Here is a 15,803-nt window from a genome sequence, read left to right on the forward strand (position 1 = left end):
AGGAAAAAGTGTGACTATCTAGTCAGGTGGTATCTATGACTGAGGTCTAAAGTTACGGAACTACTAAGAAAAGACAACTCAAAATCAACTTATTAATTAAGAGACCTCTAGAACAACATTTTTATAGGTAAGTTATTTCTACAGAATGATCTAAAAAGTTAATACTCCAATCAGAGACTTACCTTGGCTTTTTTACCTTCATAGCCCTATTTATTCAGGACTTCCAATTAGCTCTCTGAAATCCTGTATTTCAAATTTCTTAAAGGATTTAGAATGTTTCTTGGCTGCCAAATTTTTCTCTCTCTCTTTTTTTTTTAAAGATTTATTTATTTATGCAAACAAGAGCTGGGGTACAGGCCAGAGATGCGGGGGTTGGGGGTGGTGGTGAGAGGATTCACCAGAGACAGAGTAGGGAACAGAACAGGTGGATTGACTGAAATACACTGCTGAGGGGAGCAGCAGGTGAGACAGGAGAGGTCTATGCCATGTGGTTTGCTCCTTGGCTGGCCGGGGATCGAACTCGTGCTGCAGAGGCTGCAGATTGCTTTACTGTGTGGTGCTTAACCCCTTGCGCCACCAGGGAGGCTCCCAAATTTTTCTTGACTGAAGTTTTCTTACTACATGAAGTATGGCTTTTAAAGACAAAATCAACTTCTAAAAATTGGAAATCTGATAATGCATAGTTAGATCAAATTAAACTTTTTTTTTCATATTAGATTATTGTAAATCTGGTTTCTTGAGACTTTTAAAGTATAGTTCGGAGGTTTTTCTAATCTCCCATCTAATTAAAGCACCTTACCCATTTATTTTACAAAAAGGACACTCAAATTCCTACTGAAGCCCAAGATTATCATGTTTATACATATTTATGTTATTGTTGCTCCGGCATACATATTTAGCAGCTATGTGAAATAAAACTTATAAATTCGAAAAATGTCACTGACAAGATGTGTAAAAAGGCAGATGGAAGAAAGGTAAAAGCAAAGTAGGAAGGCAGAAGAGGTAATAAGTTCTCTTCTTTGAAAGTGGAGGTAGATATTAATATGCTAAATTTTGCAGTTTTGGAAACAATGACAAGTTAAGGTAGCAGAACCTCCCTTTGTATGGTACATTCACTCAAAACAGATAAGAGTTCCTATTAAGTACCAAGTATTAACTAGGCGCTGGATATCCAACAGTTTGCATCTTTAATGATCTGTTTGTAAAGTAATACTTTTTTTGCATAAACATACTGAATAGTCTGGGTATATAGAAAAATTTGTGCATATTCTAATGACCAATTTTTAATGATATATAATCACCCTTTTCTCTTGTTTTTCTATTTTCCCATATCAGATTTGTATTGCTGCCACCACCTCCTAGGAACAGATAGATTAGGAGGCAGAAAGTCTCTAGTTTATCAGAGAGCAAAGAACGTTCACTCAGATTAAGTGTCTTTAAAACATGAATGGGGGTTTCCAGTAAAAAATGGGGGAGACAGTCTATCTGCAACTTTCACTAACTGTAAACTTTCAAATAATCTACTTGTGTTGCATAAAATATGCCTTCAAACATCTAAAAACAGCTCTCATTCACTCTCCCAGAGCGCTCTTTTTCTAGCAAAGGTCCCAGGTTCTTTAAATCTTTTCAAAATATAGATATGTCTACATATACACACATTATAGAACATGTCATATAAAACATAGATAAATGTATATCTAAATGAGTATATATATCTAAATATAATATATTATGATACCTGGTATACTTTAAGTCTTCAATTATATACTAATTTCTATCACCCCCCGCCCAAAAAAAAAATCAAGAAGTTCTTCTTCTAGTGTAGGACAGGTACATTACAAAACAATTTCTTTAGGTACTGTTATGTCTTTTCATATTCCTCTTCTTAGGAAAGAAAAGTAAAGCTGTTTGGGACTTCATAAATATCTCTGATGAACTTTGCTTCATAGAAGATAAGGTGCTTGTATTTGTATTTCTCTTATGATAAGGCTTTAATTTTGTGCTTGTTTTAATTCCTCAATTCACCTTTTAAATTACTGATTTTAATTTTTGTTAACTTTGCTTATGATTATTTTTCCTTCAATCTGTTATGATTCCTGATGTTAATTTTTATTATGTTTTAAGTATTTACTTTCTTTGTTGATTTCGTGCTTTTGGCTCCTTTATATTCTAGCTATTATTGGTAATATCGATACATTAGCTTTCCAGCTTCTTAAAATATAACTTCTATCTTACTTACAATCATTCTTCCATCAACAACATGCAATGCCAGTGGAATGGCCAGATAATTTAATCTCAAAGTACTGCAGTAACTCAAGTTAAATCCAATTATAAGGGATAATAGAAAAGCTCACTGGACATGTAATTTTGAATACCCATTCCCTAAAATGGATTGTCATGGAACAAGCCAGACTTTCGTGGACCTGTACAGTTGGACCACATTGTTCTGGTGTCCATCACCGTAGTCCAGGGTTTCTTAACATTGGCACTATTAACATTTTGGGCAGATAATCCTTTGTTCCAAGGGACATCCTTTGCATTGTAGGGTGTTCAGCATCATCTCTGACTTCTACCTGCTAGATTCCAGCAGCATCACCCTCAACTATGACAATCAAAATGTCCACCAGACATTGCCATGTGTCCCTGAGGACAAAACTGTCCCCGGTGGAGAAGCCCTTTACACTGAGCTGGAACCTGGGTTTTTGAAATCAGTTTGCATTGTGCAATCTGTTAAAAAATAGTCATAAGAAAAGTAATAGCAGTAGGATATTATCTATTTTACCCTTTATTTTCTACTATGACGGCCCATAGGAGAAATTTGCCTCAGACTTCAGTATAAACAGGATGTGATTTTTATGGATGAGGTGAATCCTTAACTAATATTTTCATTTCTCTTTGGCCAATGGAAGGGTTCAAAAGCAAATTTATAGCCTATCTTTGACAACAATGTAAGATCTACAGCACATGATTATGGGTACTGAATCTGAATGCCAGTTTAATCCTTTTTATTTTGCCGTGAACCTTTAAACCTTATTTTTTATCTTACATAATACATACATTTCTGCATGTGAACACAAATCCTCTTTTGAAAGAGATTAGGTATAAATTAATATATAAGTATTTAAGCACAATATTCCCTAGTCGTTCACATCCCTTAATGTCACTTTTTTACCTCTCCAAATCTCATCCTGTTGGATCTAGATCTTGTAGTTTTAACTTACAAATAAGTCTACTCAGTCAAAACATATAACTAAATCTGTTCATTTCAGTGGCCTATATCAGATACATAATCACCAGCACAATGGCTTATAATTATGTCTGCCTACATTTATCAGAAGTATATTTCTACAAGATGAAGGTCATGGAGTTCTTGATGGTGTTGTTACCTGTAGGTTGCCCAGACATCAGCACATCCCTCTGTAGGCTGATGGGAAGACAGGGGACGACCTACACCCTCTCTTCTCTTGCTGAGGCTGGCATTGTAAGTGTTACCTCTCCCCATTAACACCTATTTCTAATCCTTGCAACAACTGGAATCCCTCCAGAACCCTGGTGCAGGACAGATGGCAACACGGGAGTGGTCCATCTTGCACAACAGTGAAACTATGACGGGTCCCCTGAGGCCCACTCTCTCAGATTACTTCTGATAATGCTGAAAGAAACCATGTTCCTCCCATTTTAACCCTCAATACAATCATTCCAAGACCTCAAATTAGATATTGGTATTAAGGAATTTACCAACAGGTTAAGTGGATAAAAAATCTCTGGTATGTTCATACAAGGGAAAACTACTCATCAAAAAAAGGCAGCTCTATTAGTGCCTATACATACAATCTTGTAAATCTCAGAAACATTATGTCCAGTGAAAGATACAAGAATCTATGCTGTATTGCTCCACTTATAAGAAATTCTGTGAGAGGCAAAATTAAAATTTATAGTGACAGAAAGCAAAGCAGTGGTAGTAGAGTTGGCAGGCTGGAGATGGCACAGGGTTACAAAGGACCCTTACAGATGGACAGAAAGGTTCTTTTTGATATTATATCTTGACTGGAGTTGTGGTTACACATTTATCAAAATAAAACTTTACCTCTACTTAAAATAGGTTCAAATGTGGTATTCTTGCCAAGAATGCATAACTTCAAACTAATGATGAGAAAACATCAGACAAATCAAACCTGAAGATGAGTCTACAAAATAACTGGCCCAGTGTTCTTCAAAGTTTTAAGGTCATGGCATAGATCTGAGGGATCCAGCAGGGAAGAAGGAGGGAGAGGGGTCAGAACAGGGGAGGGAAGAGCAAAAGGTAATGGCCACGGGTGCTGTGGTGGTGGGAGAAATAGGGGGAACTACATCTGAAGGGAGAAATAAAATATTGTCCAGAAAATTAACAATGATGTAAGAAAATACATTAATAAATTTAATTAAAAAAAAAAAAAAAAAGCTTTAAGGTCATGAAATACAAGGAGACTGAAACACCGTCCCAGACCAGGGCAGACTGGGAAGATGTTATTCACTTTGATGTGAATACAAAGTGGAACCCTGGACCAGGGGAAGGATGCCACTAGAAAAACTGGTAAAATCCAAATGCGGCCTGCAGTTTAAATTGCAGTATTATACCAATGCTGCAATTATACCAGTACTTCTCAGTTTTAGCAATTGTGCCGTAGTTATAGGAGTTTTTAACATCAGGTGAAGTTGAACACGGCATTATTTTTCAACATGTTTAAAGCCTAAAATTAGCTAGAAACAGATGTTTTTAAAGTGGGTGCATTTTATTTTGTGTTAATTTTTTTTTAAAGATTTATTTATTTATTTATACAAGCACTGGGTACAGTAAGAAGCACAGGAGGGTGAGAGAATTCACCAGAGCCAGAGCGGGGAGCAGAGCAGGCAAAGGGACTGAAGTACACTGCTGAGGGGAGCAGCAGGTGGCAGGAGAGGTCTGCGCGCCATGCGGGACCCTCCTCCAGTGGCGGGGGAGCAGCCGGGGATCAAACCTGCGCTGCAGAGGCTGCGGGCAGCTTTGCAACCCAGCGCTCAACCGCTGCGCTACTGGGGAGGCCCTTTGTGTTAATTTTAACCCATTAAGTTTATATAAAGACAAAAATAAATGGGGGTTATTAAGAAATAACCCTACCTGTAGCTGAGTCTCCCTTTATATTCATTAAGTATAATATTTATATCAAGAATATGACTAACTATTAGAAGAGCCAAAATACTTGACTTTTCAATATTTGAGTCAATAAAATGAGTAAATATACAAATCCTTACCTAAGAGAATCACATTTAAAAGATTAGTAATTGACTAAAACCCTCAGCTGGTTCATAACATTCCCCACATTAATACTAATATATAGTTAACAATAAAATATCACATGGTCAAATCATGATGAGATAATAGAATCCATAAAACTCTGAAGTCTAGAGTAAAAATATTTAGTTTCTAGTACTCTCACATCTAACCATATTTAAGTATTTGGGCTTCAAAACGATATCACTCATTTAACATTACGTAAAGAACACAAAGCCAAGAATGTAAAAAACATTTAGAGAAAAAATTGAATCTTTTATAACATACCTCCTCTATTGCCATTTTCTTCATCCTATAAAATAAAATAAAAAAAAAAATCCACCTATGAGTACATATTTATGTCAGGTAAAATCCAGCAAGGTTCACTTCAATTCAAACTGTCCACCCCAAAATGTGTGCATTACAATCTTATTAACAGTGTGCCTTTTGCCAGAAGGAAGGAGCCATCAAAAGTAAACAAGGGAAGGTGGTAGAAGTCGTCGACTTAGGGGGAGGATGCCAGAAGTTAAGTTTTGACACATGGTGTGTGATATATCTAATAGAGAACCCAAGTGGAGTTGTAAAAAGAGAGTAGCTGGATAGATAAACGAAGAATCTGGAAGAGAGGACCAGTTCAGTCTCCACTGACTGACCAATAGTTTAAGAAAATGTGTCTTTAGGGCTATTATAGGACCAAGAGCTGTCTTTATATGTTGCCTTCAAATTGCTATATATTTGTCTTCTTGAATTTTGAGGCTTGTTTATCTTTTTGTTTGCACTCATTACTACCAATCTGTCTCACTGCCAGGTTTCTTACCTCAAGCTAGGAAATTAGAAAAGCAACTTGGAAAGCTCTTATACAAATATAAAAATAATATGTTAATATGAACACACAAATTTGAAAAACTAATATACATACAAACATACATTTGCTGAGGCGTTCTCATATGAAAACTATAATGTACTCTAGAAAGAAAAACACATTTAGTGAAGTACTGATAATTTATTATATAACTTTGACCTTCATTTTGGCTGCCCAAATATACATATGCATGCATACATGCATACATACATACATACATATGTGTGTTTTTTCAGTTATAAACTCATTTCCAAGGCTCCTAAGTTTGCACTGATATAATAAAGACATTTTTGTATCAATTGCACATTTTCCAAAAAGCATGAAATTTGTAACTTCTTTGGAGTGAACAAAATTTCATGTATTTTCCAAGTAAAATTTACAAGATTGAGACCTATTTATAAGAACATCTGTGTTAAATAACAGTATTAATAGCTAAAATTTACTGAGCAATAACTGTATGCCAATTTCTGTGCTGCTTCACATGGATCATATCATTTAATAAACACAGAACCTGTGAAGGTGTTGTCAGGTGACTTACCCAAGATCACAGAGCAAATAAGGGGCAGAAATGGGGCTTGAACCCAGGTCTTTGGACTATAACTACTATACTGATCAGAGTTACATTGCACTAAAAAAATTCCTAAAAATACTTTCTAATGGTGATAATAATGCCTTTTTAACCTGTGTTTGGTAGAATTAGCTTATAAAAAATATACTACATATATGCTCATCATGACCCAAAGCTCTTCTTCAAAACAAAAGAAAAGCAAAGAAATTGCAGTCTTGTGATGTAATTAAAGTGAGAGGCTCTTTAAACTGTCAAGTGTTCTCATACATGACCTAACACATAAGCAATACCCTTTCACCTAGGGAATCCTGTTCAGTAGCTACAGACAGCTCAGTAATTCAAACTTGTCGAATTTAACTGCAACGGTAGCAATTATTCATAATTCTTAAAAACTACTATACCTTAAAAAAACTTCTCTAGTAAGACGTTTTACTGAAAAGATACATCTAAAAAATATATAATAGTGTGATCTCCAGAAGAAGTTTTAAAAGACAAACTTAGATTCCTATTTAGAGTCAGAAAGGACTTTCTAATCCTCTAATTGAATTCTCTCAAATAAAATGAAAATCTAGAGGCCAAAAGACATGAAGATGTTTGGCCCAGTTCTCACAGCTCCTGTGAATATCATTATTTCCAAGACACTGTTCATAACAGTTCAGTATCGGGCACTGGTGCGGCCAAGCTCAGATCCCGGCACACTATTTACTCATTATGTGACTCAGTGAAGTTTCCACAGCTATTATATAGGACTAATGATGAAGTGAGGTAATGCTCATAAACTAGCGTAAAGGACCCAGAACAAGCACTCAGTGTGTCAGCCGCCATTCACAGTAATGACTCCCCACTGCCTCCTAGGAGACCGTGTTACTAGACATGAAGCATATGGATGTAGTTCACTCCGTTGAGAAGTTGTATTTTAGTTTCCAACTTGCCATCGTATTACATATCTGAAAGTTAAGTATTATTCGAATCTCAGCAATTTTCTTCCACTGTCAGAATATTTTAACCAATGATTTCCTCTGCATATTCTTCCCAGAAAACCTGCCACCTTCATAGATAGTAGGAAAACAGCTATTATTAGAAAAAGTAGAATGAATTTGGGAATTAGAAGTCCTAATAAAATAGATTTGGAGTTTATAACAGAGAACATTAAAGTTTCTGCTACAGAAGGAAGAAAAATACCTAAAGGAATATAATAACGATGTAAGTATTAATATAAAACTTCCTTCAAGACAGAAAGAAGGTGCAAGACAGGGTTAGAGGAAGACAAGAAGGAACTGGAAATCATCTTGTGCTTTTTTTCAGATTATTTTAATCATTTCTCTTACCTTAAATGAAAATTGAATCGCAGATTCTGGAGGATAAACAATAAAATGCCGTAATGTAAAACCAAAGCCTTGCGATGTTCTTTTCAACATAACCGTTTTGGGACCTGGCCAGGAAAAAGTTTCATCCTCGGATGGTGATACAGTTTCACTTTGTTCTTTTCCATCTTTACTTTTTGCTACCTGAAATGAAATGATATTTTAAAAGTTAATTAGATAACACAATATACTTCCTCACTTAGAAAAAATTTATGGGCTAAATACAATTTCTGAATTCAGATACGAACTTACCAGAGAAAAGAGCCATCTTCTGATACATGAACTATATGTATTACAACAGATCATGCAGATCATCAAAAATTAACATTTTTTCAAGAAAGGGAAGCTATATGAAGCTAGACGGAAGTGAGAAACAACTCTTGGAAATGATAAGTAAAATGGCTAAATTTTAAAAGCAATAGAGGAATTTAAGATAATGCAATAAAAAAAAACACTTTGTAGAGCACTAAAGGCTGAAACAGAAACTGTAAAAGAAAAGGTATAAAACTCTTACTAAGCAACACTAGAACAGTTATCAAATAGTCTAATGGTAACAAAAGATATTTAAAAATACTACAGAAGGCCTTCAGGTTCTGAACACAAATTCAGTATGCACAGATGATGCTTGTAGTATCCTGGCCTTCCAGTTCTTTGATCTCCTCCCCTCTAGTTTTTACTTTCATCTGGTCAGGACTGAAAACCATTTGCAACCCTCGAATCAAGGATCCCAATCTTTCTTCTGTCTTATACCCCAAACCACAAACTCTTCAATCTGGGGCTGACCCTACCACATGTTCCTGACCCTCATTACCCCAGGGCTCCTCCCTTTCCAGCCAGCTTCAATCCACTCCTTTGGATTTCCTTCCTTCCTCAAAGCCTCCTGACAAAAGCTAACCTCAGCTGAATACACCAAAATGGTACTCTGGGTCAAAAACTGGTGAAAAAAACCCCAACTAAGTTAACTGTTACCATTTTAAATTCATGACCACTAATCTCAAGGGACCCTTTAGCATTATTTTTCTCTCCAATCCCTTCCCCACCCTCCACTTGTAGCTGATGGCCCTGCTTTCCATTACACTGAAAGCAGTAAGAACTAACCATGCTTTCTATTATACTAAAAAGCAATAAGATGATGTAGGGTAAAGAAAATATCAGGCTTTTCTGCCCTTCCGCCATCAGGATAGATGATGGATCCTTGTCCTGAATGCATGCCTGATGGCAGGCACCTGGAATAGGGTGGGGCATAGGTAGATGGGATTCAGCTGAGCTAAGATTGTGCTTTTAAGGGCGGCGTCATGGGGACGCCAGCAGCAGCAGAAGCCGAAGCAGAAGCCGAAAGAGAAGCCGAGAAGCAGCAGAACGAACTCCAGAGAGCTCAGATAGAGTGAAGATTTGCTGGGGGCTGGGAGGCCTGCCAGCCTCCCAGCCAGCACCCCTGTCTGCCATATGCCTGGTGAACCCCAATAAAAGACCTGCAAAAACCCACTAAGGACTCTGACTCCTCCTTTACCCGGTCTGCATGGGATCAGAAAACCTGCACTGTGTCCTGTCCTGCCCTTACAGATGAGAACTCAGTCACCTGCCACATCTACCCTGCTACCAGCAACTGTGCCCAAGTTCTCCTGTCCCTCCTCCTGTTAAATGTTGACATGTCCATTCCTCTGAGGACCCATTCCCTCTTACTCTTCCATCAATTCTTCCCTCCCTCTTTTGCATCACCTGTTCTCTCTTAACTATATAATTCCCACAAGCACGTATAGTTTTAAGTTCTTTCATTTTAAAACAACAAACTCCTCCTGAAAGAAAACTACAAAGAAAATAAATTCAACATATGACTAAATCCTAAGCATCTTCATCATATAGTCAATATTTAAGTTGTTACTAGAAGACCAGTCATTAACTTCATTTTTTTTTCTTTCTAAGAAGACAGGCAGATAGCAACACTTCCTAGCTATACTGCTGTATGACTGAGTTCTGTTCAATGGAATATGAGTGACAGTACCAAGTGATACCAAAAAATCAACAGCACTGACATACTATCAATAAGCAATTGGAAATTTAAAAATACTTTAAACAGCATTTAAAATATGAAATACTTAAGGATAAATCTGACCAAAAATCTGTAAGACCTATAAACTGAAACTCCAAAATACTGCTAAAATTTAAAGACTATCCAGATAAATAGAAAGATATACTATGTTCATGGTTCAGAAGGTTCAGCATTATGTCTCCCCAAAGTGATCAATACATCCAATGAAACCTCAGTCAAAAGTCCAGCTTTTTGCATAGAAGTTGGCAAGTTCTCGTTCTAAAATTGGTCTACCCCTCCAAAACACACAGACTCTTCTAAGCTGCTACATTTCCCTATGGGAAAGAAGAGAGGGTCACACTTTTTTCTATACAGAAAGACAGATGAAAAGAAATATACACAGATGCCATCTTCACTCTGCCTAGAGTGTTTTGTTGGTTCTTCTAACAAGAGCAAACTGCAGGCACAGAAGGAGTGACACTGTAGGCACGGGTTTCTCTTCTTGGGGAGACCCCTAACATGTACATCTACACACAGCTCATCTCTTCAATACAAGTACCTACTCATGTACCAACAGCATCAGAATGCAAGATGCCAAGAAATGATGGGAATAATAACAGTTAAATTCCTGTGGACTAAGAACTGTCATTTGATTCTCTTAAAAGGTTTCATAACAAGGTCACAGGAGTGAATAACAAATCAAGGTTAAGAGAAACCAAAATAAAGGAAACTCCACAAATAAAAACTAACTCCATAAATATGAAATATACAACCTAAAGTAATTGGAAAGTGAGTGAAAAGTACAAGGGAAAAAAACACTAATGATCTTAAAACCACACAGAAGGGCATGCAAACTGGCAGGAGGGAACTTTTGGGGAAGATGGAAAAGTTCTAAAAGTAGACTGAGATGGAAGTTTCACAAGTGTACACAATTACTATAAATCACTGAAACTACACTTTTCCATGGGTGAATTTTATAGTACATAAATTATACTTCAATAAAGAGAATTAGAAAAAAAAAACTCACACAGGTAAAAAGCAGAGTCTAAATGTTAGTCAGAGGTGAAACACGCAGCACTGTCATAAAAAGTAAACACAAGAGTTATGAAAGAATGCCTGTATCCACAGTTGAGTATATGATCCCTAAACTATCTTTGGTAATTATTTGCACTTAAAGAAGAATGGTGACAGTGTCTAGTAATGCTGCGGAAACCATTCGTGGTAAGGCCTAAGAGCATTTCTATTATGCGCACCTTAAAAGAGTCTATTATGGGTTCCACCATATAAATAAGATTATGAGCCCTACTCCTATGGATTCTTTGAAAATATACATATTTTTTACCTTTACCACTGATAATATTTAGTAGTGTTGGAGCTTAAAGCAAGGTTTTCTTTCTTATTTTAGAGCCAGATTTCCTCCTGATGGTGCAATGCCTTTTGAAGATGTCACTTGCTGAAAAAACACAACCTAGGATTTTAATGTGTGCCCTTAGGGTTTTCTTTTTTTTATATAATTGATTTGTTGATCATAATTATGACTGTCATCTGGCTTGAAGTTTTCTCTTTATTACACGGGGAGATGGATGCACAGGGGCAAGAGCATGGCTCTGGAGCCAGGTGACCACGGATCCTTGACTTACCATCTGTAGGCTCTGGGCATGCTCCTTAACACATCTGCACCTTGGTTCCTCATCTTTACTATGAGGCAATAATAGTACCTATTTCACATGTTTACTACAACAATGAAACAAGTTAAAGTTTATAAAGTATTTAAAATAGTATGTTGCATGAAGTAAGCACTATTAAAGTAATTTTAAAAAAACACAGTGGTCATCATGAAGGCTTATTTCAAAAATGTAGCATAGTAACACATCAGATCTCAGGAGAAAAGTATACAAACATAGTTTCATCTGAAGGGGAAAAGTCTTGAATATGCATAACACTTTTTACCAGGTTCTTAAGTACATCACAAGTCTGATGGAGAAAAGTGCTCACAGTGGTTGAATAATCTGTCAAGAATATACAGCTAGTAAATGAGAGATAGCTCGCTCTTTCTGTTCTATAGGACATGAGAAGAAAGGGATAATATGACTTTTTTTTTTAAAGATTTATTTTATTCATACAAGAGCTAGGGTGTAGGCAAAGGATCCACCAGAGATAGAGAAGTCTGCTGCCCTATATGTGGGTTAGCTCCCTGGCAGGGGATCGAACTCATGCTGCGGATAGCTTAATAATGCTGAGACTTAATCCCCTGTGCCACCAGGGAGGCCTATGACTTTAGACATTAGTTATCTTTAAACTACTTTCTTGTAGTCCTAATGCCAGAGAATTAATCTCAAGGCAAATTATTCATCACATATTAGGATTCTTCAATGGCATTTCTCAGCAAAATATTTCAGCACAATGGAAATCTATTGTTTATAATCAAAGGGTTTTTCGTTTGTTTGTTTGATGGTTTGTTGATTTGTTTGTTTAAATTCCAAGTGAGTTAAAAGATTCTTGACTAAAGGAGGGTTTTTTTTGTTTATTTGTTTTTTCAAAGATTTATTTTATTTATACAAGAGCTGGGGTATAGGACAGATGCGCGGGAGGGTTAAAGAATTCACCAGAGACAGAGCGGGGAACAGAACAGGCCGCCTGACGAAATACACTGCTGAGGGGAGCAGTGGGCAAGACAGGAGAGGTCTGCTCACCATGTGGGTTGCTCTGAGGCTGGCGGGGATCAAAACGGCACTGCAGAGGCTGCGGACGGTCTCACAGCGCTGGGCTCAACCGCCTGCGCCACCAGAGAGGCCCAATAAAGGTTTTTTATATGCCTGGCAACTCTTGACTTGCTGCTTCTGTTTATGCATTCTATTTCTGAGGATTTTTTGGGTTTCTTTTTTTGGCCTACCCAGACTGATAATAATTGGAACTACTTTGGTGTTGAATATCTAGATGTAAATTTCCAAGAATTCTGGTTTTCAGTGGTATTTTAATATTGAAGAGATGAAAGTTGATGACCAAAGAAATTCTAACCCTCTCATGACTGAAAGCCAAAAAATCTAAATGACTTTAGTCCAAAATATTTCAAAGAAACACTAAGGGACTTATCTGCTTATTATAACTCTTAATATTTAAGTTTATTATTTACATTCACTTATAATCTCATTGGTTGACTACTTCTATGGGCCCTTTCTACTATTTTTGTATGGTTACATTTATGGATTGTTTTGAGTTAGCTGGTATTTTCCCACATGGCTTCCTTCCCTATCTGAGGTTCTATTTTTACAAAGACACTAGTTTTTGTTCTCTCTTTCTGATTTCCTTTTTTTTTTTCAGAGACCAACATTTCTAGGATGTGAGTTCTTAATTCGATTTTACAACTTTGTCCTCATAGAAGGCTGTTATTTTTTTATATTTTTAAATATGAACTGAAATAAAAGGAAAACAGGTTGTAAAGTTTCTAGAAATGGTTCAAAAACAGTTCAGTTTTGACTACCATCATAACTTATGATAGATAACCTGGTTAACGATCTCACAAAATGATAAGATGGTAAAATCAGCAGGCTCTGCTCTTCATACCCAATGACTCATTCACATTCATTTCCTGGGCAGATTCTGAGTAGTTTTATTAGTAGTTATGATGGGTTTAGATTATACTTATTTAATTGTTGCCTCCTTACTAACAATAAATGTCTTGATAATGACAAGGGAAAGTGCGTGCTTGTTTGCTAAAATAAAGAAATCACTTTCAAAACAATACCTGGAATAAGAATTCTTATGTTTTATCTAGCATTTGTATAATCTTCCATATGACCTGAAAGAATTTCTCTTTATTACTCTGACTCCAGTAGCAAGTATGACTGAATCTAACTGGCATATTTTCTGCACTCTTTCTTCTTTAGTAGCCTCTGACACTATTTCCTAATTGTGGTATTGAAAATACCCCCTAAAGTAAGGGAGGCTGGAGAATGTGACTAGCAGCTTGCTAATCAGAGGAGGAAGAGTATGGATAAAGAATAGCCAGTCTGCTGTGTTTCACCAGTTTTTACTGGTGTAAAAAACTTCATCGTGAGTATACTGCATATTATTTATTCATTATCCTATGAATGGAAATAGGGTTTTTCCAGGTATTTTGAGATAACCAAAAAAAAATGTTGCTCAGAATATCTTATTGTAAAAACATCCTTTATGCCACTGACATTTTAAGTATTAACATAATAATGACACTGTTTCTTTGAGGTATTTATACATGCTTACATAGTATTTAGATTTGCTTTAAGGTATTTACCTAGTACCAAATATGTCTTTATAGTCTAATGACAAGAGATGATTTGTTAATATAGTAAGTTTCCAATGTGTGGTTCAGAAACCCACAGTGGACTATGGCCTGACAGCCGCCACCATAGCCTGTCTCCCCCCATTCTTCATGGACGACAGCTGGTCAGGAGACCACCTGCCCAGTTACCAAGCCCAGACATTGCTCAGTATTTTGCCCTCTAAGTTTCACTTATACTACTTGAATGTTATCCTTGGAAATATTGAAGTATCATGTCTTGTTTTAAAAAAATGGCTGTGGCATGGGTTTTAGAGAGAAAGAAACCAAATACAATTTTTATAAAGCATTTTGTACACATTGTAGGACTGTTTCCTAAAAAACTGGAATATACTTTAAATAGGGGCAATATTTCTACTTCAAAATACATCACTGTACAAAAAATATTTGATTATTAGCCATAATTAAAAATGGTAAATGAGGATAACAGTGGAATGAAATTCCAGGGAGCATTTACTGAGCACGCCCCATGTTAACATGCTGTATGTAACTACTAGTGCAACTTTGAGAGAGGTGCATTTACATTTTTAAAAAATGAGACTCAGAAAAGTGAAGTCATTTTTCCTGAGTCATAAAACATATTAACTCCAATTGTAGAGATCTTTTCTCCAAAACAAAGCTTAAGAACTCAACCAATTTTCACACATACCTATGAAAATATGACTTACTCTTAACTAAGTTTACTAGATAAAGAAAGTTTGCTTAAAATGCTAATGATTTCTATTCATTTTAAGAATGAATATTCTATATACAGAAGTCTATTTTTATACATATTTTCTTGTAAAGAAGATCTAGTACCAGGTAATATGATAGACTTATTTTCAGAAGTTACTTATTTTCTGATATGAGTAAAATCTAGTTTACTCTGAATGAAAGAACAGACTGTGTTTTTAGGTTAAAAAATAATCACCTTCCTACCCTTTGGACAGAGAGGAATCTCCAAATTAAGAGCCAAGTTTTAAGTTTCGGTTTGTCTGAAACAGTCCCCTCTGAGCAGACATGTGAGACACTAGCATGTAGAGAGGTTAGAAAAAATATAGGTGCAAAAGATCAGACACACATCATGTGGTTTCACCAAAGATCTAAAATAATCAGAGGCTCACTAAATGTACACACAAAATTTCCAAATCTAGTAAATTTTGGATTAGCAATGATATTACATTGGCAACTAGGGTAAATAGCTCATTCAATTTCATTAGCCTGAACTACAAAAAACAAACATTAAATGATTAAACAGAATTTTATACCTATTAGGAAATTTGGAGATAATATAATTCCACGTGGTCATTCACCATTTTATAGAACACTGAGTCTCTGAGACGCAAAGGTGACAAAATTACTGGCAAACAAACCATTCACAGGGTCCAAACTG

At 36.2% G+C, this 15,803-nt stretch overlaps 1 protein-coding gene across 8 annotated transcripts in view; it reads right to left on the reverse strand.

The window, feature by feature from the left end:
* The window catches only part of ARHGAP21 (Rho GTPase activating protein 21), a 102,905-nt gene that overhangs the window by 52,477 nt on the left and 34,625 nt on the right, over positions 1-15,803 (reverse strand). For all 8 annotated transcript variants that reach the window (XM_037510724.2, XM_037510720.2, XM_037510721.2 and 5 more), the window contains exons 3-4: positions 8,049-8,228; positions 5,579-5,603 (exon numbers count right to left, since the gene is read on the reverse strand). In XM_037510724.2, coding sequence (XP_037366621.2) covers positions 5,579-5,603; positions 8,049-8,228 — 205 coding nt within the window. The remainder of the gene's footprint in view (positions 1-5,578; positions 5,604-8,048; positions 8,229-15,803) is intronic.

This window comes from Talpa occidentalis, unplaced genomic scaffold (genome assembly GCF_014898055.3).
Source record: "Talpa occidentalis isolate TD23 unplaced genomic scaffold, MPIMG_talOcc4v2.1 talOcc4.14, whole genome shotgun sequence".
In the NCBI taxonomy this organism is placed as follows: Eukaryota; Metazoa; Chordata; class Mammalia; order Eulipotyphla; family Talpidae; genus Talpa; species Talpa occidentalis.